This window comes from Lucilia cuprina, chromosome 3 (assembly GCF_022045245.1).
Source record: "Lucilia cuprina isolate Lc7/37 chromosome 3, ASM2204524v1, whole genome shotgun sequence".
Taxonomy (NCBI): domain Eukaryota; kingdom Metazoa; phylum Arthropoda; class Insecta; order Diptera; family Calliphoridae; genus Lucilia; species Lucilia cuprina.
The window spans coordinates 19,637,487-19,663,090 of record NC_060951.1 but is presented as its reverse complement, the minus strand read 5'-3'; the positions used below and the strand labels follow the sequence as shown (position 1 = coordinate 19,663,090).

Genomic DNA, 25,604 nt, shown 5'->3' with positions numbered 1-25,604 from the left:
AGAAATGATCTTATTTACTTTCATTGTTATGCATTCTAGAAAATTATTTAGGGTATATGTTGTTTTTGTAAATTATGCTCTTGTTTTTGAAGTTGTGTTTTTGTTTTTTCAAATTGCGTTTGCAATTTCTGAAACAAAGCGACATCAACCTACTTTGTTGAATGCTGCCAAGCAACTAAATAAAATATTTGTATTTTTGACGCTGAACTTCTGAAGAAGTTCGTCTGTGATCGTGCTGGTTCACACTAGGAAACTTTTGTTGTGAAACTTTTGATTTTATGTGTGGGAGAAAGAGATGGTTGATATTTCTTTTTCTTTCTCTCACACACAAAAATCAAAAGTTTCCCAAATAAAGTTTCCTAGTGTGAACCAGATCTAAACTGCCGAATATCTTCGTATTCAGAACAATACTACCGCCGACGTCTGCTCTACAATCAATTAACACATTTGGGTAACAGAAACAGAGTTGTTGGTACAATTGTAAAATGCTGTTTGGCACTATCTGAATGTAAATTATAACATTACATTATTTTCTTTTGTGTACCCACTGATGATGGTTGAAGGTATAAAAATCTATGATAATACAGGCCGACGAAATTTGAAAAAAGGCGAAACCCTGAGGCCCTAATAATACTTCTTTAAAGAATTGGGAGCACTGACATCAGATTTTCATCATCAAATTTAGGATCTGCTGTCCTAGCACTTTTAGACAACTATCGGTTCATGTCTTTGTTTTGATTGTTTGTTTTTTTTTTCTCTAATAACATAGACATACAACTTGGTCGTTCTTTTTAATCACAGTTGTAATATATTAGCACTTATAACATACAACTTGATTGTGAATTGAAAAAATATTTAACAAGTTCTTGTTATTTTTATGACCCCGTTACACCTATTAAATCATAATTGGAAATATTTCAAGTTCTTGTTAACATTATAATGTTTGTATGTATAGTATTTTCACACCTTTTATTTCATGTATTGTATTTTCACACCTCATATCTCATGATTTTCCTATGAAATATTTGAATATAATTCGAATACATAAATGTACCTACATATTTACGTTTCTATTAATTAGACTTCACTCTATATTTTTGAAACTGTGATATCATACCTTTTATGAAACTTTTGCAATCTATACATAGAAATAATTAAAGATGAATTTCAACTATGAAATTGCTCATTAGATTAATAAAAGTTCTGATTTTGATCTCATTATCATTGATATTATTGATTAACATAATATTAAAAATGTAAGTTGGGAAAAATTTCAATTAAAACAGTACACAGAAAAAAATAAAACATAACTAGAATGAATTTAGAAATAAATTCTTTGAATTGAATATGACTTTTTTCCTAAATCATGTTTATTCAGAATATTAAAAGTTCATAAAATGTATGAATTGAAAGATTTTTTTGTTTTTTATTCATATTAACAAATTTTTATGTAAATAAAACTATTGGAAAACAAAATAAGAAATAAAAACAAATAAGAAATCATAGTCTTCATTGAATTATCTTCAAAATTTATATAGCAAAAAATCAATTTTTTAGAAAATTTTCCAAATTACGCACATATTTCATTGTTTTCAATGAAAATTTAATTAAATTCGTAATTATTTTTTTTTGAATATGTATGTATGTATGTATGTATGTATGTATGTATGTATGTATGTATGTATGTATGTATGTATGTATGTGTGTATGTATGTATGTATGTATGAATGAATGTATGTATATATATTCAAAAAAGCGTTGCCACATTAAAAAGGGTATAAAGTAATAAAGGAAAATATAAAGAACTTTCTTAAAATTTAAGAATTCATATTAAAACGGATAGAAAACTGCTATATTCGGATTTACGATCGCCGATTTTTTTACATTGAAATGAGTTTCCATTCAAAAACTCAACGATATGTGGAACATTTTATATATTTGTTATGTGTGTCAAGTTTCATTAAAATCGGAGATGGTAAATACGATTACCTTTAGCCACTCTTTGCGCATATACGGGAGTGTAGGAATCCTAAAAAACTTGATGTTATTTGTGGGATTGCTATTCAAGATTATGGTAACTATATTTTCCTAATAAATTTAAAAACTCTTCTATTACTTATACCATGACTTTCACAACACTTTCCAAACATACATAATTGCATAAAATCGTACATAAAAATTTAAGGAAAAATAAATTACATTTAAATTTCTACTTTCGCATATATTTTACCCAAATCTGATTAGTAAACATTAAAAAAATATATTTTCAAATAAAAATATATTTTCAAATAAAAAATAAGATTATTTTAAATAAATTATTCAGTTTCAATACAAAAATTTACAACTTTGTTTTTTCAGCAAAGAATAAATAAGAAATGAAACTGTTGTCAAAAGTACCTAAGTCTACTGTCATCCGGTACCTAACTCTAAGAATGTATTAGTAGAATTCTCAAGTCAGCATAGTTGCAAAAAATAGTATTGAAAAATATTGAAAAAAATTATTACATTTCAATTTATACTTTGAAAGGTTTCTTAAGATATTTTGCACATATTTTATCTATAAACATTTTATAAACACGTCTATTTGTTTTTTAATCTATAATATTGAAAAATAAATTACTTATTTGAAATATCTTTTTCGTTTACCATACGAAAATTTACAACATTGTTTTTTTAGTTTTAATTTCAAACAACAAAAATTCAATGTCAAAAAACAAAAAATATTTTTTTTTTCGTTTGTAAAAAATATATTATTTTCGGGCTATTAAATGTGTTTAAATTGTGCAAAAAAATTATAAAATATAATGTTAAGTGAACAACAATATTTCAAAGTGCTATTATCCTCAAATATTCGCGAAAAAGTTTAGAAGTTTTGGGAGAGAGAATACAATTTTTACGTATGTGTTGGATTTACACAGCACTCGTCTGTGAGAAGAGCGTAATGTTATTGTTGTAAAAAAAATGACAGCGTTTCACTTCTTGTTTATTCTTTGTTTTTCAGTTTTAATTTCAACATAAAAAATTAATTGTCAAAAAAATTAAAAAAATATTTTTTAGTTTGTGGAAAATAATAATATTTCGGTTTGTTAAATGCAACAAAATTGTGTAAAATAATAAATAAATCTTATGTGTTTGTGAACAAATTTGCAGCAAGACTTATTCGCGATAAAGTTTTGAAGCATTACGAGAGAATTGATTTCTTACAAGTGTGTTGAATATACACAGAATTCGTCTGTGGAGAAAGGAAAATGTTATTGTTGTAAAACAATGCCATAGTCCAATTTCTTAGTATTATTTGCTAAAACCTTTAAAATTGAACTTTTGCAAAAAAAAATCATTGCAGAATAATTCCGAAGTATTAAATTGTAATACGCCGAAGAAACTATGTAAATATCTGAAATATTTTTAGTTATTTTTCTATATTATATGGAATGTTTATTGTTAACTGTAATAACAAGACAGTAATTGGAAAGAGTTTATTATTATCGTTCTAAATGTGCCGAATGTCTCACTGTACAACGATGACATGTTATCAAAACATAATAACATAAAAAGAAACAACAAAAGAAAATTTAGATGAACGGATGAGAAATCTTGCGCCACGGGTACCTTATTAGGTTCACCAAGTTATTTGAATGAACTTTGCATCCACACTATGTTGTAGTAACTTCTACTTGTTCAAAATTTGAAATTAAAATTTTTTCAATATAGTTAGAATAGATTTTATAAATAATATTTAATCTTATATTTTAGTTAAATGGCATTGAAAGTTTGAAATTTCATATTAAACTTGTTTTAAATTTAAAATTTTTGTTTTTATTTATTTAAACTAAGGTATAGTTTTTTGGAAATATTAAATGAGAAAATTTTTGTCTAGGAAAACTTGTATCATAATTTTGTATCATAATTTTTGAAGTTGTTTTTGAAAATTTTGCGGTTTAAAAATTAAAAAAATAAATTTTGAAACGAAAGATACTTAATAGTGTAAAATCAAACAGAAGGATAGAAAAAAATTAATAAAAAAGATTACTTATTAAAAGGATATGACCTGCAAGGATATAAAATGAAACAAAAAGGATATACAGTGATATTAAAATAGAGAAAAACATAAATAAAGGAAAATGCAAAATAAACGTTTTTTATGAAAAATATATGTGAAAGTGTAATACGGAAAATGTTTGAATAAAGCATAAACATACAATTAAATCGACAAAATAAAAAGCTTAACAAAGCTAAAGATTTTTTTGCTTTGAAAATTAATATAAAAACTTAAAATTTTGAATTTATGAAAAATCAAAATAAAATGAAATTTGTAATATATTAATATAAGAAAATTTGGGCAATTTTTGAATAAACAATGACAAATAAATCATAATAAGGTTTTCATTTAAACGTTCAAAACTCTCGTAAACTGTGCAATCTGTGCATGTTTCCATCCTCGCAATTGAATTGTATGAAAATTGATTTGCACAACCCTTAAAAGTTTGAGCCACTATTTAGACTGGCAAACTTGAGCAAACTCATTGTGCATTTAATAAATCTGTTCACTTATTGTTCACTTTTGAATTTATGGACTTGAATTTTCACATTTTTAGCATATTTTCTATATTTTTTTTTAAAATACTTTATTTTTTATTTTTTTGATTTCGTTTGAGATTGCTGTAAAATGTTTATAAGAATTGTGATTGAACAGAATTTGAACAGGAGTTTCATGAAACAAGTCGAATAAACTTGCCCACTTGCACAAATGGGAAACTTAAGCGTTTAAATGAAAACCCTTAATCTTTTAAATTTTGAAAAATTTTATTAATTTTAATATCAAATGTTGGATATTTGATAATAATAATGAATGAATTCTGAAATATAAAAGAAAACCAATGCAGTGAATTTCAACATTCTTTTAATTCGAATGGATACAGGGATCTGGCTGAAATAATATTAAAATATTTAATTGTTGTTATTGTAATTAATATAATGTTTCATTTAAATTTAATTTCAATTTGTTGTGTGTGTTTTTTTTATTTAAATTTAATTATGTTTTTATAATTTTTTTATAACTATTTTTAAATATGTTGCTGATATGTACATATTAAGGGGTACATATAATATCGAGCCCTTTTCGCACAAAAGACGTAACCGACAAAAACAAAATTTTACAGGAGAGCACTTTTTTAATTATCTTCGAAGTAGGACAAAGCATTACTCCAAAACTCCGTTAATAAATACTATTACACCTAAAATATGGGATGCAGTTTGTTTCGATTTTATATTGACGATATATCCGATTTTTTTGTCGCTTACGTCTTTTTTGCCGAGACAAATTTTTGTGATATAAACAATGTTGAGGCGGTTACGTCTAAATTCTCTGTTTAAAAGAATATTTTTTTGTGTATATCTTTATATAATTTGTATAAATCTGAAATTTAATAGTGTAATAAATACTTTTTTATAAGATTTTAAGATCATCTAGCGATGTCTGTAAGTCAGTCTTTTTGTTGAAAACCGGATAGGTTCCGGACGTTATAAGCGTGATAAGAGTGATGAAATTCTCTAAAGTTGATAATTGGTGACAAATATTGTTTTGTGTTAATAATGGGCAAAAACGGTTCATGATTTCACTTAGCCTCAATACAATCGCTATAAAATTTTGCAGAAGTCGGTTATATATACCTGTAAATTATGTTGGGAAGTATTACAAAAGTCAGGCAATATTTGACCCTAGCATACATATATGGATCCTATAAGACAATGATTTTTTCCATACAGAAAATAAGTTTGATGAAATTCTACAAAAAACATTTGTTTTTAAAACTAATAACGCGTTTAAATTCTATAGACCACAATTGACCAAATACCTCATTAAAGACCATTCTGAAAAACACCCTGATGTCCACATTAACATCCATACATTGTAGTGCAATTGACCTTATATCGAAAAATAAGTAAATTCTGGGACTATTGATTCATTAAGAGTCCATATACAGGTCCGCCTTCCGAATCCACAAAATTTCCAACCAAATATAAGAGTTGGTTAAATGAAAATAACATAAATGTTATGTAATTAGAATGAATTAAATTCATAAAATGTTATAGAAAATTATGAATTTTAGCACATAAATTGTAATGGCATAGTGATAATTACATGAATTTATTGCAATTATTCTCAGATATGTGGCATTTCATTCACAAACAAATTTAATACGTTAATTTGTTCAAATTTTTCTATCAATTTAATATATTTTAAAAGAAAATTTAGACGTAACCGACACCTTGCTGTTACAAAATTCATAATTAGAAAATAAATGTGTACTTACGTCATTTTTCTTTTTCTTGTAAAGTTGAAACCATTGGATCTATTGCTATGAAATTTTCAGAGATGATGCTAATAGACCTAAATTATCGATTTCTATAAAAAAACGAAAATCCTCCATTTTGCAAAAAGGGCTCGATATGTAAGTTGTTCTTTTTCTTATATAATATTTTCTTTTTATTTTAAAATACTGATTTGTTTCTTTGTTGTTAAAAAATTATTCATGGCAATAACATTAAACACTTCAATTTATTTAAATATTACATTATTATTATTTGTATTTAATTTTCGATTTAATAAAAGTTGAAATTATTTTGATTTAAAGATAACATAATTGAAATGGTGTACTAAATTTTTGAGTTGTAGAGAATTGAGGTGAGAGATGGAATAAAAATTGTAATAAGTTTTTTTCATTAAAAGATAAAATTGAACATCACTGATTGGAACCCAATAATTTTGTAGTCATGAATCAGTGACGTTACCATTATTCATCTGAAAAACTCCCGCAGTATATCTGACATTAATGGCGTAATATTAAAATACGTACACATATTTTTAAATTAGAACACTTTTAAAAATAAAACATTTTTCTTAACAAAATAACATCTTTGATATAAAATAGTTTAAAATATATTTTTTTTACTACATCAAATCCGAAGAAATACACCTGACCACTATTGGACCTCTTGTGCGCTTCTTTTCATGGAAGAAAAAATGTTTTTTGGATAAAAATTATACACTGTGTACAAAGCTCTAAAAGTATTCATTCCCTAATTCTTTTTTGAAATTGAGTTATATTTAAAAGAATTAGAAATTCTTCAAACTCATCCCCTCTGATTTAATTCCTACAAATAACTCTTAAAGCTTTCGATGTATTAATTCTCTAATGAATTAATTCCTAAAGAATTTTTTTCTTATTGATTTTTAAATTCCCTCTGAATAATAAAAATGTGGTTTTAGTTCAATCTATTACAAATTGAATTTAAAATTTTTTTCAACCATTTAATTTGAAATAAATTGAATGAAGGTTTTGTTTTATAATTCAAAAGCATTCTGTATATTAAAAATTGAATTATAAATTTTTTTCTTTAATTCAATTTGTAATAGAAGGAAATTAGCAGCGATCATTCAAATGAATTCATTCCTATAAAGAATGAATACCCCTAGGAATTAATTCAATGGAATATAAACCAGACGTCGACGCTATTATTGTTCTGAATACGAAGATTTTCGGCAGTTCACATGTATACAGCACGATCGCATACGAACTTCTCAAGAAGAGCGTCAAAAATACAAATATTTTGTTTAGTTGAATGGCAGCATTCAACAAAGTAGGTTGATGTCGCTTTGTTTCAGAAATTACAAACGCAATTTGAAAAAACAAAAACACAACTTCAAAAACAAGAGCATAATTTACAAAAACAACATAGGCCCTAAATAATTTTCTAGAATGCATAACAATGAAAGTAAATAAGATCATTCTTATTTGATACTTTTTTTGTACATTTTAATTCTTATGCCCATTGATTATATTTTGTTAATAAATATTCCCAATTTATAGCAGTGCAATTTAATCTTCAAAATTGAAAATAGCCAAATATTTTTTTCAGTGCAATTTCATTGAAAAAATACCAATAGTGTGTCTGTAGTGGTGATTTTTTTATCTGTTTCTCTATACGCCGGTGTATGATATAAAGCCAAAGAAATTTCGAATCTAAATTTAAAGAATGGTACATTCAAAAATTTAAAGCTGTATTGAAAATATAAGGGAATTAATTCCAAATAGAATTTATTCTCTCCAAGCTTTGGCTGTATATATTATCTTTCAATGTTTAGAAACGGAGTTTCCAGGACGTAATTTCTAAGAATTTTATTATACATTTGTAATTACAGTAATTATGTAACAATCATGATAATTTAGCATGAATAAATTCTGTGTCCTAATAAATTATGGTTTGGTAAAAAACAGATTTAAAAGGGGACTGATGTAAAATATCAGTCCCCTTTTAAATTCACTTTTTAGCTTATAAATTGATTAAAATCATTGTTATCATGATGAAATTCGGTGTGAACGTGTATTAGGTAAATCTTTGTCGGACCATATTTGCCTTTAGGTCCAAAATAAGGCCTCTTAAGGAAATATGTATAGCAATTACAATTGACTTGAAAATTTTATTACTAGATGAAATTAGAGGTAATAAAATATTTTACTTCCAAAAAGTTAAGGATCAATTTTTATGTGTTGTTCAATGTTAAATAGATTAGATAGCCACATGTTAAAATTTGTAAGAGGAGATTGTATGATGATACCTAAATCTATTCTAAATTTAAGTAAGGCAGTAAAGAAGCTTTACTAAAGGCATTATTTTGCAGACACAAGCACATCCCGCTGCGTTACAAAGTCATTTAAATTTTACACGGCATGTCATTGCCAGCCAAGTGCTTGCCTTCTCGCTTCTATTAAAGGGCTGATAGAATGCTTACTTAAAAAGTCCTATTTAAACGGTCTTCCGTTGTAGGCCTATTAGAAGATCTTTCGCTGAAGGCTTATAAGGAGATATATAACGTAATGTATATAAGATGGTCTTCTGTTAAAGTCATATTAGAAGATCTTCATTTAAAGGCTTTGTAAACAGTATGTATAGAAAATTATGATAAGAGTTTTACGAATATATTCATAAGAGTTTATCAAAGTTTTATAAAAGAAATTTTCATAAAAAAACTGAAAAATTCTTATCAATAAGCCCCTATTAAAAAATACATTCTTCTGTTTTCAGGTAGCGGTTTATAAAAAAAGAGAGCAAAATAATTTTATAGGGAGAGCCTATTATTATTGCAAACCCAATCATGTTTGAATTTTGATAATTGTTTGTCTGGCATTGTTTTGCAATGCAACTTATGTACATAAATCCTACAAGAAGGGGAAGCAATATGCTTCGAATCTTTCAGAATGCATAGAAAAAAACGCAACACCTGGTTCACACTATGAAACTTCGGTTGAGAACTTTTGATTTTGTGTGTGGGAGAAATAGATGGCTGATATTTCTTTCTCTTTCTCTCACACACAAAAATCAAAATTTGCCCAAAAAAAATCCTAGTGTGAAAATTAAGTATGATCAGCCCGAAGTGACTGATTTGAAAAAGGAGTTTTTGATACCGACTTTTTCTAACACACTATGGTGAAGGATATATAAGATTCGGCACAGCCGAATATAGAACTCTGACTTGTTTTTTCTGGGTTTGAGCGAAAGTAACATTCTTACATATGATTTGTAGTTACACATAACTCGTCTGTGAGAAGAGCGTAACATTATTGTTGTAAAAAATGTCACAGTTTTCCAGCGGGAAACTGTGACATATGTCTGAAAGACATATTTACATGTCGTTACTAATATATTAGTAACGATTTTAAATGCTTATACCCTGCCAACAATTTCTATCCAAATTGTAACCATAACGTTACAGCTTAAAGTTTAAAACATCTATTTTTATATAATCTGAGTGAATGAAAAGTGGTCACGTTCAGAAGAAACTGTTTCGCCTGATTAATACTTACATGATGTGTCGATTTCGTTTCAGTTTCAAGTCACTTTTTTATAACATAAAAGTGCGTAAAAGTAGTAAATTTCCAGTTTGCCATAACAAAAGAGGAACTGGAAAGTGTTGTGATTTTATACTCTTTTATGTTATAAAGCCACTTTATAATTTGGTTTTATTTCTCCTTTTTTATATTGCTTTATACTCACTAATATCTCACTGATGGTTATTATATATTGAACTATGTTTTTGATATAATAAATTTGAAATTAACAGAATTTATTACAAAATCTAAATTTCACAATGTATCATACAACTGATCACAATGAAATAAATATATTTAATGAAATGTGCAAATACTCCTTCTTCTGAATTTTGAGAGCAAGAATGATTCTGCTCTGTTCGTTTTTTTAAATTTTTATTCTATCTACTTATTATCATTTAATTTTCCTTTTGGTATATTCAAACGCATTAAAATTTAACAAAATTATGATCAAAATTAGAAAGTAATTTATTTTGTTTTTGTAAATTTTTTAACTTAGCGCTGAGAAACATAAAATTGAGCCTTTATAGTGACTATTTAGTTCATGTATCCAAAATTAAACTCGAATTTGCTGGCAGGGTAGCTCCCACACATCTAGCACATCTGCGAAGAAATACCTTTAAAATGATATTTCTTTGGTCAAAATCTGATGTATAGTGAAAGAGTAAAAGCGGCCACAAAAAATAGCTTTGCCTATTATTTATATAGATGTGTGAGCGTTTCGGCAACAAACACAATATTTTTTTGTTGTCTAGAGTTGGGTTTTGTCAAAATGAAATTTTTTAAAATTAAAAAATAATAAATATTGGAAGAAATGTTTTTTATATATTTCACAATGTTACATGTAAAACCGTCGTTACATTTAGCAGGACAATGTTAAAAACTTATTATGAACATTTTAATTCATAAGTTTAACAAATTTTTTTTCTTTGAACCCACAAACATATTTTTTTTAGAATAAAAATAAAATTTTATTTTTAGAATAAAAAAAAGTCAAATAAACAAATAAAAATCAGCTGCCTTAATCATTTTACCTTACTTAGTGCATCCTGAATACATTCTTAGAGTTAGATACCTACTGACAATATACTAGGTACTTTTTGACATCGTTTCACTTTTTGATTGTTCACATTTTGTAAATTATTTCATTTAATTTCTACACTCAAAAAAATTTACATTTACTGTTTGTAATTCAAAAATTCAAAATGTTTTCGATAAAATTTAAAAATGAATAATTTCTTTGTTTTTCGAATAAATTTATAAATTTTAAACTTTTTTGGATGTTGTTAAAAAATTAAACTCCTAAAAAAAATGTTTTTCTCCGCACAATTATTATTACAAGTTTAATTTTTGTTCCAAATACATAAAATCAAATTGTCATAAAAATGGAAAAATATTATAGGTATTCGTAAAATAAAAAAAATTAATTTCTTCAAGAACAATATTGCGACGTTTCATAATGGATTGTTTTAAAAGTAAATATCGCGATTATAGAAACTGTACACAAAAAAATTCATTCATATCTGGAATGAATTTGGTAATAAATATTATGAATCGAACATGACTTTTTTGCCCAAACCATTTTCATTCAGAATATTAAAAGTTCATATTGTGTATGAATTTGAACATGACGAAAATTTTTTAAATTTTTATTTTTTTCTACGATATTTATGAGAAAATTGCAAAAGAAGTCCATTATCTACTAATATGTTTACACATTTAGCAGATAGTGATGATATATTAGCGAATTTTATGTAAAAAAACATAAATTGAAATGTTGGGAAACAAAATCTTAAACAACAAAAGATCAGCAAACATAGTAAATCATATGTTCTTCATAACATCAGGCCAATTTCACAAACATTTCATCGATTTTAATCTGAAAATCATAAAGAAATAAAAAAAATTCCAAGGAAAATTTCAAACATTTATAAAAAAAGAAAAATATAATTTATATCTGAAATATTTTAAGTCAAGGTTTCCAGATTTTGTAATATGAAATCATATGAAAAATTCATACAATTCTTAAATACTATTAACTTTTGTCAATGAAAGCAGTTCACAATTATGCTGAAACTTATTTCTGTGTAAGTTTTTGTTGACAATTTATAAAAATGTTTTAAAAAGATCTGTTTTTATCAGGGACAGAAAATAATGATTATTCTTAAAATTTAAAACAAAGGATAAACGTTAAATTTTATTGAATATATCATTTCTATTCTCTAAAGGTGCATAATCGGTTAAAACAATGATTTTCATTTTACAAATTTTATTAAAAAAAAATAATTTTTATTATTATTCTTTGAGTTTTATATTTTGTTCAAAAAATAACGATTATTTTTGATTTCAATATTTTGCAATGAAAAATAATAGTTAATTTTAAGTTAATTTTTTTACTTAAAAAATAAAATTTATTCTTGAGATTTTTTTTTAAATAAAACTCAACATGAAAACATTTTCTTATATAAAACTAGCTATACCCAGTGTGCTTTGCTACCCTAAAAGCAATATAAATATAAACAAGTAATATTTCTATATTCGGCTGTGCCGAATCTTATATACCCTTCACCAAGTATGTTTTAAAAAACAGTTTTTATTTATTTTGTATCTCTGCACACATGTCACACATAACATACACACAAACAAATATAAACTGTAGCAGAAAGAAATATTAACCGTTGTACTGTAATACCACCGTCAAACTGTATTACCACCCTCAAACAAATATCAGATGTATTACCAACATATTACTGCTTTATCTCCTTGTTCTTGTTATATCCACTTACCTTCGTGAGAACAGAACAGCATGCAAACATAAAAAAAATACACAGCTGAATAAAACCAAATACATCTCCACACGCACATGTACATATTTATCCAATTCACAGCGTTGCTGTTGCTTTTTTAACAAAGCATGAAAAAAATGTGGCTTTTTTGATGAAATTTTCAGAGGTTGTCTCGGATTTTTGCTCATATCTCCGTTATTTATAGACCGATTTTGCTGATTTTAAATAGCGATCTTCTCGAAAGCATGTCTAACTGAATATTGAAGATATCTGGGGACCTCTAAAAACTGATTTCAACAGACAGACAAATGGACAGACAGACGGACATGGCTTAATCGACTCCGCTATCTATAAGGATCCAGAACTTTATAGGGTCGGAAAATTATATTATAGAAATTACAAGTGAAGGTGAAGGGTATAATAATATTGTATTGTATTTAATTCATCCTAAATAATGATATTGAGACTTAAGTGGCTCCGACAAAATTTTAAAACTGTTACATTTTCTCAGATATACTGATTTAATATTTTCTTAATATGGAAGGTGCCACGCCCACTATATTATTATGGATGTCAAAGTTGTTCGTGCAAAATTTGAGGACTCCACCAGTTTCCAAGATACAGGACTTTTAATAGTTATTTAGTAAGTAGGTGTGGCACTTGAAATTTCAAAATAAAAAGTAGCCTTTTTTTCCTTCCAGACATACAGAAAGACAATGTGAGCCGTTTAGGCACTTTAAATAACAATGAAATTAAGAATTGCCAATCATATGATACATGGTATGGATGGATGGAGGAAGTTCTCTAGATATGAAATAAAAAAAGAAATTTGACTTTTATTCCAAAATTTTATTTACGAAATAATTTTATAACATAATTACTTTCGCGAACGACTAAATTGATGCATCTTTCCAAAGTATTAAAATTTTATAAGGGAAAGTTCTTCTTACAGTTATATAGGGATCCGAATTTCGTGACATTTATTTAGTTAGTTTGAAATCCGTAAACAAAACATCGAAACCTTTTTTAAAAGCTTATGTAAAGTTAATTTAATTTGTCTATACCCTATACCACTTTAATGAGGGGGGTATATTGGGTTTGTGCTGATGTTTGTAACGCACAATAATATTGGTCCTTTACCCACCTTAAAGTATACCAATCAGCTCAAAATCATTTTCTGAGTCGATTTAGCTGTGTCCATCCGTCCATTTAATCAAACTACAGGTCGCAATTTTGGAGATAATTCAATAAAATTTGGTGCATGATCTTCTATTGTCTTAGGGACGATGCCTATTGAACCCCCGAATAGGGCTTGAAAACCTTGTAATCAAACTACAGTTCGCAATTTTGGAGATAATTCAATGAAGTTTGCCACATGATCTTGTACCCTAGACGAAGCCTATTGGAAATGATTAACATTATTTCACCCGCCAAATAGGGCTTTTAAGTTCATAATTATGTTAAATATACTCGTATGTCGACAAAAAGCTGCAAAACCAAGTTCTATACTAGCCTTGATGACCCTCATGAACTAACCCACTAAGGTTTGTTATTAAAGAGTAATTTAATGTTGATGGAAACAAAGAAGCTGGACATTGGGTTTTAAAAAACTGGACAAAACAAAAAAAAGCTGGACATAAAAAATACTAACAAAATTTTAATTTGGTCTTGTGTAAATATTTTCACAGTGATATACCAAAAAATGCTAGGGTTCTCATATACTTTTGTCATATCGAGACTCGTCACTACTTATATCTCTGGACTGGATTTTTGCCCAAAGACCTGGTTCACACTGGGAAACTTTTGTTGGGAAACTCTTGATTTTGTGTGTTGGAGAAAAAGATGTTTTATATTTCTTTCTCTTTCTCTCACACACAAAAATCAAAAGATTCTGAAAAAAAGTTTCCTAGTGTGAACCAGGTCAAAAATATTATTTGACATCCCTTAAAAAAACAGCTAAATTCTGAAAAGTATATTTAATTTAGTTAGTTAAGATTTGGATTCCCGAGATTTATGGAGTCTTCAAAAAACTAATTTTAAAAAACAGACGGACAGACATTCGTTACGTGAACTTTTTTACCAACCGCGAAAAAATAATGGCGTAGTGTCTCAAATTTTGTAATGATCTATTTGACTATGCTATGTCAAAGAACTATGTCAATAGTTCTATCCCTAATATACATATCGTCCCTGTTTTATTTTTTAGTACTATGGCGATACTTCAGAAAAATATGCCTCTTCGCGTTCGTATACTAATATATTTAATAAGTATTTTGAAAAATTACTCTATTTTTTACGCGGTATTAAAAATTTGTTCCCATGTTATACACAGATTTGAAGATTTCTTTCGAAATATGTCTTAAGTGACTTTATGGGGTATATTTGACCAATTATAATACCGTGTCGTTTTTATTTTCTTTAGCTATGTTACTTTAGAATATCAAGCATCTGTTTCTTCAAAATTTTAAATTGGTCTAGAAGTTGCAACCCAACCAATACTGACACTTGAAATAATATTAAAAAATAAAAACTATTGAAAAATTATTTTTTTTTCGGAAAATGTTTCTAATAATTTTGTGGCTAAATATTGTGCTGCATTTAGCAATGTTTATTGTAGCAGTAAGGGCTATTGAGCCAAGTAATTGTTAATGCTTAAATTAATGCTTGATATAAATGATCACTGGTAGTTTCAAAGCAGCCCAATTACACCCTACAACACACTAATGGAAACGGAATTTCGATTGTGTCTTAACACCTACGTCGAAATTAGACTTATTTATGACTCTAAAATGTTTTTCTATAAAAATTGTGTATTCTATTACAATATTTTTTAAAATGTCAGTATTGCAAGAAATCCCGATTCCTGGGATTTTAGAACAACTATTTCAATACTATTACCCATGCCTAATACCTTAAAGCAAGTTCAAATATTTATATGTGAGAGATTAAATACTATGTTTTTATTTAATAAACATTTTCATAGTTAAGTGTGAATTTTTTACTTACTTATTTAATATCGTCTCCATAGCTTTATACACAATCCAACGATAAAGTGCTCCATGTTTTTGTTGACTTTTAATATTATCGTCTTTCGGTTGGTGTAAATGGTTTTTAAGACCGTCATGTTTAATACTGTGGGATACATTCCAAATTTCATTGTTGTAAATACTGTTCACTTCATTTACTAATGAATCATTTTCGAAATTTTCATCGTACATGTACGTTTCGTTGATACTCTTACGGCGGCGATGGATCGTTTGAGGTTTTAGTTTTTGTCGAAATTCATCAGCTGTTTCAGGAAGAAAATATTCTGCTTTCAATACATAGCCCGATGTTACAGATTCGAAATTTAAATCTTCAACCGGTATACCAATACCACCAATGAACTGTAAAAATTTAAGAAATAAGCTATTTTAATTGAAAAGAAAATATGAAGGAAAATTTTTTTCAAAAGGGAAAAGGAACAAGGAACCTAATGTTGAAATATGTTTAAGGTAGAGGAAACATAGTCACCAAAAAAGCAAAGGAACGTTCATTTAAAAATTTTACAAAAATCACAAAAGTAAATAAAATTAATACAATTGTTTTAATATATGCTACATTCAAAAGGAACAAAAGAAAATAATTATTTAAATTTGGTATAAAATCTACTCAGTTTTAAATATTGTTTTATATTCTTCTTTATGAATACGGGCCTTAAACTTGAAAATAAAAAAATTGTCATAAATATTATGACACCTCGGAAGGTTGAATTCCGTCTTACGTTCAAATAACCAATAAATAACATGAACCCAAAAAAAAAAAACATAGGAATAAACATGTTTTGGCATAGTTAGGACAACAATTCTATTGTTCAATTCACAATCGATGTTGTAGCGTTGTACGTCAGCAGCTGCTATAATAGTCATAACAATGTTGTTGGTATTTTCTATGTAAAAGCTCTATACAACTCATACGACAATTTTTCATATGTTTTTCGAATGTTGTAAGAAATTTTAGTGTTGGCAATTGTTTATTTCAACATATAAACAATTCAAACGATTTTAGCATAAACAAGTAGGAAAGTATAGTCGGGCATGGCCGACCATATAATACCCTACACCATGAGTATATTTTTAAAATTTTAATTTTTTAATTTAAGACATGTTTTGAAGGGGGCTAGGGTCAAATAAGGGCCGATCCTTACGAAAATCTGCAGTGTCATTTATACTTATATAAAACTTATTTGTGCCAATTTTAAGAGAGATAGTAGAGTATTTGACGCAATTATGGCATAAAAAGTACAAATCAGGAGGTACGGTTGTATGGGGGCTAGGTGAAATAATGGACCGATTTCAACCATTTTCAATAGGCTTCGTCCCTGTGCCATGCTTGGTCCAAATTTCATCAAATTATCTGGAAAATTACGGCCTGTACCTTGCGCTGAAGGTTTACATGGACAGCCAGCCGGACAGACGGACGGACATGTCTTAATCGACTCAAAAAATGATTCTGAATCGATCGGTATACTTTAAGGTGGGTATTGGACCAATATTTTTGTATGTTACAAACATCAGCAGAAACGTATAATACCCTCCCCACTATAGTGGTGTAGGCTATAAAAACGATAAAGTAATAACACTGAAATCAAAAACAAACAGCTGTTTACAAAAAAAAAACTAACATTTTATTAAAAACAGTTTATTTATTAGTTTAAAATGTGGAATAAAGAAAATAAAAGAACTGAAAATTCAAAGAAATTAATTTTATTTCGCATTTTTAATTAATTTAATATTTTTTGATTTTTTTCTTTTGACATTGTTATGTGTATTTGTTTTGATTGTTTTTTTTCATTGAGAACATAAACTTATGACTTGCTGCAAAGATCTGTTCACACCCACTGTTAGTAGTCTTTAGTAGGTACAATATACAACTTGATTGTGAATTGAACATATGTTTTTTGTAAATATATATTTTTGTCATAATGAAACAACTGTTTCTTTTATTAAATTTTTATTAATATTTTAATTACTTAAACGTCCCACACACAACACTAGCATGCTGACACAATAAACAATACCACATATGACACCAGCATACTTGTACAATATTTATAATTTAAAAAAAAATGTGTTGTAAAGTTCTTTGCGAATAATATAAATAATTCAAAGAACTGACCTATTTTGTTTACCGCAAGCATGTAACAATTGTATTTTTCTCTTGGAATTTCTACATTACAACATACACAAAAAACATACCAATAGTTAGTTAGTGGTTATGTTTAATATGTAACCACTAACTTGTATTTTACAAAAGATGTTATTTTGAGAGATAATTATAAATTATCATAAGACGTCAAAATTTTTTTGAGCAACGAACACAAACAAATCTAAATATTTCATTATTTAAATATTAGGACAATATGTAAATATAAAATAATACCTTATTATATTAATAATGACGGTTAATTTCATGCATTTACGGATATATGAAATATGACTAAAAGGTCTCAATTAATATTATTGTTTTATAATAAGATACATTTAATTTCTGTTGTCGTTACCAATACCAGAGAGAAATATATTTTTTTCGTTACAAATAACAATTATCTTAGCCAAAAAAATATAAGACAATTCATACGGTCGTCATAAACTTATATATCATAAAATAACAGCTGTGAGCGAACCTCATAAGTTAATGTGCTATTTTAAGTTTGAGTCAGCTACAAATATTTTTAGTAAAAATGGCAAAAGCAACTCAAAAACTAAAAGTCGGTTTATGCACAAAAGACGTATCGGACATTGTAATGGTGGATTATACAATCCATTTTTATAAAATTTAAAATATTTTCTTTTTTAATTTGGAAAAACGAAATTATATAAAAACATAAACAGCTGTTAATGACTAAGTCGGAAATATTTTCTGGCGCCTGTTATTTTTAATACGTACTGCCAGTCAAAAAAAAAAATTGTCTTTCTTTTATTTTTATACCCTTCACCTTCGTGAGAAGCCATAAAGGTGAACTTTTTGGTACTTTTTTGTTTTTAAAAGGTACTTTTTGAATTTTTTCTAATATTGAACCTAAAATTAGGTATGTAGAGTCTAAATTAGGTGAGAACCCATAAAAGGAAATTTTTTGGTACTTTTTCAAAGGGTACTTTTATAATATTCTATAAAATTGAACCTAGGAACATGAAATTAAGTATGTAGAATCAGAATTAGAAGATAACCTGTAAAAGGGAAATTTTTGGTACTTTTTTGTCATTCAAAGGGTACTTTATGAGTTTTCTTTAATAATGAACTAACTGCCGGTCCACACTAGGAAACTTTTCTTGGGAAACTTTTAATTTTGCGTGAGAGAGAAGGGAAAGAATATTATTCATCTCTCTCGCGGTACATAGTTTCCCGTTCCCGGAAACTTGTTTTGTTATTCTTCTCATTCGTACAAAAACAAATCAATGCAATTAACACGTAGTTTCTGAAACAAAAGTTTCTATGTGTGGATATTAAGGAAACTTCAAAAGAGAATTAAGAAAAAGTTTCTCAACAAAAGTTTCCTAGTGTGGACCAGGTCTAAGAAACATGAAATTAGGCAAAAAGTCATTAAAGGGAATATTTTGGTACTTTTTCGTTCTACAAAAGGTACTTTTTGAATTTTCTAAAATATTGAATCTAAAAATTAAGTATGTAGAGTAGTTTTTCAAAAGGTAATTTTGGAATATTTTATGATATTGAACCTAGGAACATAAAATTAAGATGTAGATTCGGAATTTGGTGAGAATATACAAAAAGGAACTTTTTGGTACTTTTTCGTTTTTCAAAAAGTATTTTTTGGGTTTTCTATAATAATGAACCCAGAAACATGAAATTAAGTATGTAGAACCCGGATTAGTCGAGAACAAGTCAATGGGGATTTTTTGGTACTTCTTCGTTCTGCAAAAGGTACTTTTTGAATTTTCTATAATATTGAGCCTAGAAACATGAAATTAAGTATGTAGAGTCGGAATTAGATGAGAACCGTAAAAAGTGAACTTTTTGGTACTTTTTTGTTTTTAAAGAATTATCTATGATATTGAACGTAGAAATATGAAATTGGGTGTGTAGAGTCTGAATTAGGTGAGAACCCATAAAAGGGAACTTTTTGGTACTTTTTCGTTTTTCAATTTTCAATAATATTAAATTAGATACATGAATTTAAGCATGTTGAGCCCGAAGAAAGTGATGTAAAAGGAGACTTTTTGGTACTGACTGTTATTTTAACACACCATGGTGAAGGGTATATAAGATTCGGCACAGCCGAATATAGAACTCTTACATGTTTAATTTAATTTTATAAAAATTAATAACTTTTATAAATATATTAATAAAATCTAATTAATTTTGAAGTTAAAGAACTTTTCACGAATTTGTGTCATGTTTACGTACATATATTCATTCATAAAACTTTAGTATTTGATGACAATACGACTTAATAGCACACTGTGTGAATACCCCAAATATTTTACAAATATTATTAGCAAACCTTTTGAGAAGAAAAAATTTGTCAGATCATAATGTTGCCAAAACCGGGACTTTAGAAAATACTGCTTTGCTTTATTTTTGATGTTGCTTTTGATAACAGAATGTATAATCGAAGCCGGTGTTCCACAACCATCTATTTAATATATACCTCCGACAAAAACCTTACACGCGTGAAGACAACCATGAAAAGTGGAGAATTTGAATAAATGAAAGTAAATGAATTCGTCCGCACTGTGAAGAGGAAACTGTCTATCTATCACACAGAATAGCGTTAATAAGTATACCCCAGTCGAACATGAACATGTAAGAGATATGAGAATATATTGTTTACATTTTTAATCATATGTTTAAAAAAGCATATGTTTGTTTGCAAATTTTTTACTGGGGAAAAATATCCAGTAAAATTAAAAAATTCTCTATCAACGAACTGTTATTTTTATCGCACTTTTACTCTCTCGTTGCAAGTTTTCAAAAGTACGCGATCATCAAAAAAGATGGGGGTATATTGTTTTTGTCATTTCGTTTGTAACACATCGAAATATTCGTCTAAGACCAATAAAAGTGTATATATTCTGGGTCCTTATTTGATTCGAAGACGATCTAGCCATGTCCGTCCATCTGTTGAAAACACGATAGATTCCCGCCATATAAGGTCCCCTTCAGAAAATGCCTTTAAAGCACGTAACTGGCTGAAGAAAGCATCTATAGTGGAGAAATTCGGCACAAACAGTTTTTATAGGAAACTAAATCTTTAGGTAAAATTGTATATGTATCGGAAAATATATTTTTTTATATATTTTAATTGCTTTGAAGAGTTAGTACGTTGAAATACAAGAGCAAAAGTACATTTTCAAAGTATTTCATATTTTCCAAATTGTACTTATAAAGAAAATCTGTGAATATAAAAATGTAAATAAAAATTAATGTTTATTAAACAAATAAAGTGTTAATAAATTTTTAACATTTTAAAATAATTTTTGAAATTATTATGTTTCTTTCGACAGTATTTCCAATTTCAAAAATCATGTAAAATTAAAAATAAATTTACGAAAAATAGTGGTCTTTTTAGATACATATTGAGATTGATATTATTTAAAACAACTAAATCGGCTAAAATTATAAGGCCCATTATTATAACTTTCCAATAACTAAAGTTAGGAAGTTATCTTACAGATAACGTCTTTTTCGTTATTGCAAGTCAACTTTAGCTAAAAGTGTCCGATAGGCAAACGGAAAGATCATATTACCTTTAAATTTAACGTAAGTTTTAATCATTTTTTTTAAATTTTAATAAAAAATAAATTCAATGTTGTTTTCTATATGAAAAATATTATTAACGGCTAAAAGTATGCTACGGTTTTTGTATATTTAAAAATTATGTTGTAATAATGAAAATATTTAAAGTTCACTTTATTCCTCACTTTTATTAAAGTTACCTTTTATTATTACGAACATTAAAGGCAAGTTGTAATAATGGCCCTAAAAGTTATTTTAAATTATATTTAAAAAGGGCAAAAGTTCAAAAATTTAACCACCGAATTAATGTCCGAAAGACAACTTTGCTTTGTTTAATAAAAATAAATATTGTAAAAACTACATGTGTTTTCATCTATTGTTTCCTGGGGCAGATGCCCCAGGGACGGAGCTGTGGCGGCTCAAAGTAGGGTACCTACGACATGTAAAATTTTTAAACTCGTGCCATTTTTTTGTTTTTCACCCAAATACAAAGATTTTTATATTTTCTGAAAGCGCTCGACGAGATCTTGAAAAAACATGGACTACTACTTATCTCTTATAATATTCGAGTTATAGGCATTTAAAAATTTAGTGATACAAAATTTTTCATACCTTGGTCCGCCTTTTTTTGAATACCGGGCGTAATTTTGGATCAAATGGACTCAATTTTTTCTTGTTAGTTAGACAACAAAATTTCCAATAATATACAAAAAATTTCAGATCAATATCATTTACAGATCAAAAAATATACGTTTTTTAATTTAAAAATTCCCAGCCCTGAAAGAAATGTAGACCCTATGGGCAAAAAGTAAAAAATCCCATTTTTGGGATTTTCATTCCTATTTTTGGGAATTGCGGGATGCCCTTTGACCTTTTCATTTTTTTTTTTGCATTTTCTTATTTGAAATGACAAATTATAAAAATACATACAAAAACTGTATTCCTTGGAAAAAAAATAAAGAACCAAATTATTACCGACATCATCAACAGAGACCATAACTACAGCTGCAACAAAAACAGAAACAGTAAATTTAACTGTATTGCCGTAATATACACATGTATGTATATCGGCTATAAAAAGAGCTTAAGCAACATTTCTAAAAACTTCATGGTGAATTTAGGATAACAATTACAGCAACAATAACAATAGGAAAAAGCATGGAAAATTTAAATGTTGATTAGAGTTTAAATCTGGTGTACCGGTGGTAAAAGCGTAGAATGCGAAGCAGGGATGGTATAATTGGTACGATGGTACTTTTTTGATACAATTTGATGAGAAAAAGTACCGTGTATACTCCCGAGTCTTATTTGATACTTTCAGGCTACATCTCAATATCCGATTATCGTTTAACCGTTAGTAAAACTGTCTGATAAAATAATTTATATACCCACCATCAAAAGAGATGGGGTTTGTAACACATCGAAATATTGGTCAAGACCCATAAAAGGTATATAAATTCTGGGTCCTTATTAAATTCTATGATGATCTAGCCCTCTCCGTCCGTCCGTTTGTCTGTTGAAATCACGATAGGGACCACACGGGAAGAGATACAAAAAGACTGACTTACAGACATCGCTAGATGATCTTAAAATCTTATAAAAAAGTATTTATTACACTATTAAATTTCAGATTTATACAAATTATATAAAGATATACACAAAAAAATATTCTTTTAAACAGAGAATTTAGACGTAACCGCCTCAACATTGTTTATATCACAAAAATTTGTCTCGGCAAAAAAGACGTAAGCGACAAAAAAATCGGATATATCGTCAATATAAAATCGAAACAAACTGCATCCCATATTTTAGGTGTAATAGTATTTATTAACGGAGTTTTGGAGTAATGCTTTGTCCTACTTCGAAGATAATTAAAAAAGTGCTCTCCTGTAAAATTTTGTTTTTGTCGGTTACGTCTTTTGTGCGAAAAGGGCTCGATATTATATGTACCCCTTAATATGTACATATCAGCAACATATTTAAAAATAGTTATAAAAAAATTATAAAAACATAATTAAATTAAATAAAAAAAACACACACAACAAATTGAAATTAAATTTAAATGAAACATTATATTAATTACAATAACAACAATTAAATATTTTAATATTATTTCAGCCAGATCCCTGTATCCATTCGAATTAAAAGAATGTTGAAATTCACTGCATTGGTTTTCTTTTATATTTCAGAATTCATTCATTATTATTATCAAATATCCAACATTTGATATTAAAATTAATAAAATTTTTCAAAATTTAAAAGATTAAGGGTTTTCATTTAAACGCTTAAGTTTCCCATTTGTGCAAGTGGGCAAGTTTATTCGACTTGTTTCATGAAACTCCTGTTCAAATTCTGTTCAATCACAATTCTTATAAACATTTTACAGCAATCTCAAACGAAATCAAAAAATAAAAAATAAAGTATTTTAACAAAAAATATAGAAAATATGCTAAAAATGTGAAAATTCAAGTCCATAAATTCAAAAGTGAACAATAAGTGAACAGATTTATTAAATGCACAATGAGTTTGCTCAAGTTTGCCAGTCTAAATAGTGGCTCAAACTTTTAAGGGTTGTGCAAATCAATTTTCATACAATTCAATTGCGAGGATGGAAACATGCACAGATTGCACAGTTTACGAGAGTTTTGAACGTTTAAATGAAAACCCTTATTATGATTTATTTGTCATTGTTTATTCAAAAATTGCCCAAATTTTCTTATATTAATATATTACAAATTTCATTTTATTTTGATTTTTCATAAATTCAAAATTTTAAGTTTTTATATTAATTTTCAAAGCAAAAAAATCTTTAGCTTTGTTAAGCTTTTTATTTTGTCGATTTAATTGTATGTTTATGCTTTATTCAAACATTTTCCGTATTACACTTTCACATATATTTTTCATAAAAAACGTTTATTTTGCATTTTCCTTTATTTATGTTTTTCTCTATTTTAATATCACTGTATATCCTTTTTGTTTCATTTTATATCCTTGCAGGTCATATCCTTTTAATAAGTAATCTTTTTTATTAATTTTTTTCTATCCTTCTGTTTGATTTTACACTATTAAGTATCTTTCGTTTCAAAATTTATTTTTTTAATTTTTAAACCGCAAAATTTTCAAAAACAACTTCAAAAATTATGATACAAAATTATGATACAAGTTTTCCTAGACAAAAATTTTCTCATTTAATATTTCCAAAAAACTATACCTTAGTTTAAATAAATAAAAACAAAAATTTTAAATTTAAAACAAGTTTAATATGAAATTTCAAACTTTCAATGCCATTTAACTAAAATATAAGATTAAATATTATTTATAAAATCTATTCTAACTATATTGAAAAAATTTTAATTTCAAATTTTGAACAAGTAGAAGTTACTACAACATAGTGTGGATGCAAAGTTCATTCAAATAACTTGGTGAACCTAATAAGGTACCCGTGGCGCAAGATTTCTCATCCGTTCATCTAAATTTTCTTTTGTTGTTTCTTTTTATGTTATTATGTTTTGATAACATGTCATCGTTGTACAGTGAGACATTCGGCACATTTAGAACGATAATAATAAACTCTTTCCAATTACTGTCTTGTTATTACAGTTAACAATAAACATTCCATATAATATAGAAAAATAACTAAAAATATTTCAGATATTTACATAGTTTCTTCGGCGTATTACAATTTAATACTTCGGAATTATTCTGCAATGATTTTTTTTTGCAAAAGTTCAATTTTAAAGGTTTTAGCAAATAATACTAAGAAATTGGACTATGGCATTGTTTTACAACAATAACATTTTCCTTTCTCCACAGACGAATTCTGTGTATATTCAACACACTTGTAAGAAATCAATTCTCTCGTAATGCTTCAAAACTTTATCGCGAATAAGTCTTGCTGCAAATTTGTTCACAAACACATAAGATTTATTTATTATTTTACACAATTTTGTTGCATTTAACAAACCGAAATATTATTATTTTCCACAAACTAAAAAATATTTTTTTAATTTTTTTGACAATTAATTTTTTATGTTGAAATTAAAACTGAAAAACAAAGAATAAACAAGAAGTGAAACGCTGTCATTTTTTTTACAACAATAACATTACGCTCTTCTCACAGACGAGTGCTGTGTAAATCCAACACATACGTAAAAATTGTATTCTCTCTCCCAAAACTTCTAAACTTTTTCGC

General features: G+C 27.3%; 1 protein-coding gene across 2 annotated transcripts in view; it reads right to left on the bottom strand.

Moving 5' to 3' along the window:
* The window catches only part of LOC111683573, a 55,843-nt gene that overhangs the window by 27,263 nt on the left and 2,976 nt on the right, over positions 1-25,604 (bottom strand). For both annotated transcript variants that reach the window (XM_046947505.1, XM_046947506.1), the window contains exon 2: positions 15,683-16,062. In XM_046947505.1, coding sequence (XP_046803461.1) covers positions 15,683-16,062 — 380 coding nt within the window. The remainder of the gene's footprint in view (positions 1-15,682; positions 16,063-25,604) is intronic.